Source organism: Octodon degus, unplaced genomic scaffold, assembly GCF_000260255.1.
Source record: "Octodon degus isolate 3935 unplaced genomic scaffold, OctDeg1.0 scaffold00271, whole genome shotgun sequence".
Lineage (NCBI taxonomy): Eukaryota > Metazoa > Chordata > Mammalia > Rodentia > Octodontidae > Octodon > Octodon degus.
In genome coordinates, this window is record NW_004524847.1 from 1,967,144 (window position 1) to 1,969,278 (window position 2,135).

Genomic DNA, 2,135 nt, shown 5'->3' on the forward strand with positions numbered 1-2,135 from the left:
GGCTGGCGGGTGGCATAGCATCCTGGGCGGCCGCAGGCTGCCAGCGCAGTGCCCGAGGACGGCACTTGGCCAAGCAGCCTGCGGCTGGCACTTTTGCTTTCGTAGGCTCGGGATCAAACCCGGCCCTCATATGCCCTAGACGATCTCTGCCTCGGAGCCACCCTCCAGCTCAGCCCGCGGTGCCCCTCGCTGCGAGAGGGGGGACTCAGCTGCCCCCAAGCTGATGAGCTCGTGGCACCCTCAGGGCCTGTCTTGTTCTCCTTCCCCGATGCTTGGTTCTGTGCCTCCCGTGGGCACTAGCCCTGCTGCTCCAGGGGGACGGCCGGGCAGCAGCGGTGCAGCCACGAGAGCCACAGCCACGTGCTGAGGGACGCGCATCCTCCCTGCAAGCCAGGGCTGCCTTGCCCCCCCCCCCATGCAGGCATCTGTCCTCCCAGGAGGGCTTCTGAGCATCAGTGAAAGTGGCCCCTGTCATCGTGCCGGCTTTCATCCCTTCACAGTAACCAAATTTAGGTGCTCCCAGGAGCATGTGACCTTTGCCTGGTGCTGAGGGCTGGCATGAGCGTGCTGTCCCCCACAGGGACCACGTGCCGAGAGCCCACAGTCTGGAATGTCACTGAAGGGTGCAGCCTCGGGAAACAGTAGTCAGCTGGTGGCCTTGTTTCCCCCACACTGGCCTACATGCCCCAGCCTAGACTTAGAGCTGGACACTCGGCCCATCAGAGGGCTCGGGGTGCGGCTGCTCCCCACGGGTGGAACTGCAGCCAGGAGCATCTCGCAGGGCTGTGCCCTTGGAGGGGCCCGCGGTGCCCTGGCAGCCCAGCACTACCTGAGAGCTGCACCCACCCCTCAGCCGTAGCAAGCCCTGCCCCACTCCTCTCCTCCACAGCATTGCTGCAGTAAGGCTGGATGACGGCTTCACCTTCGTGGTCTATGAGTTCTGGGAGACGGAGGAGGAGTGGAAGAGGTGGGTGGGCCCCAGCCTCAGCACAGGAGCCCGCCTGAGAGGAGGGCGTGGGAGGGCGCTCCCGGCACAGCAGCACATGGGCTGCCCTCTGCCCTCCACCCCGCTGGATCCATGGGGCTGACAGAGCGGGTCCCAGCAACGTGTGAAAACCGCTGTGCTTTAAGGCCCTCTGCCCCTCCAGCTCACTGCCCTGCAGTGCTTGTGTCCGCTTCCAGGAAGCCCTGGGGGGTTCCCGTAGCCCTGGCAGCCTCCTATGCCCGATTCTGCTGTTGAGGGTGGAGGCGGTGCCTTCCGGAGCACCTCACAGGGCCCAGGACACAGTGACTTAGATAGGACCTGCCGTTCAGTCCTGGGGCCTCACTGCCAGTCAAGTTCCCAAGCACAGTGGGCACGGGGCAGGTGGCCTGTGTGACTCTAGCCTTCCCCGGCTGGAGCCAGGACTCAATAGTGGCAGTCCTGAGGTGCTGGGTTGCCATGCGCCATCTGGCTATAGCAGCAGGAGTCACAGATGGGCCCACTCAGGGACCATTAGAGGAGAAGGGAGTGACTGCAGGGGTGTCTGGCAGGACCTGCGCACCCTCCAGGACTCTTGGGGCAGGCATCTCAGTGCTTAGCCGTGCGTTAGTCCTTCGTAAACAGAGGTCATGGAGAGCCCCCGACCCTGGAGCCAGTCCCATTCGGGCTGTGATGCTCCCGAGGCCTTAGATGCCGTGGTCCTGAATGCGTTCCTGGTCTCTTTCGTCTCCTGACTGCCCACACCGGTTGCAGGCACCTGCGGAGCCCTGTGTGCAGGGCTTTCCGGCACGTCAAAGTGGACACGCTGAGCCAGCCGGAGGCCCTGTCCCGGATCTCTGTGCCAGGTAAGAGGGCAGGCCCAGTGAAGGGCTGAGGCCTTGCTGTCTGAGAAGGGCAGACCCCAGGGCTGCTCTAGAGACGACCCTGACCTGTAGGCACTGTGTCCCTCCCCCAGCCATGGTCCAGATGCGAGCTCCTGCCACCAAGGCTGTGCATGCAGATGGGATACAAGCAGGGCACCTGCCTGCTTGGACAGCCACAGAGCAGGTCTCAAGGACAGGGCCCCAGGGGCGTGCACCCAGCGCAGAGCGAGGACATCTGCGAGACCCCCAAGCAGCCCCGATGTCCCTCCATGGGCCCCTACCTGCCTTCA

The 2,135-nt window shown here is 64.4% G+C and overlaps 1 protein-coding gene across 1 annotated transcript in view; it reads left to right on the forward strand.

Moving 5' to 3' along the window:
- The window catches only part of Necab2 (N-terminal EF-hand calcium binding protein 2), a gene marked incomplete at its 5' end in the record, with an annotated part of 22,562 nt that overhangs the window by 19,138 nt on the left and 1,289 nt on the right, over positions 1-2,135 (forward strand). The window contains 2 exons of the mRNA XM_004646571.1: positions 890-967; positions 1,736-1,827. Of these exons, the coding sequence (XP_004646628.1) occupies positions 890-967; positions 1,736-1,827 (170 nt within the window). The remainder of the gene's footprint in view (positions 1-889; positions 968-1,735; positions 1,828-2,135) is intronic.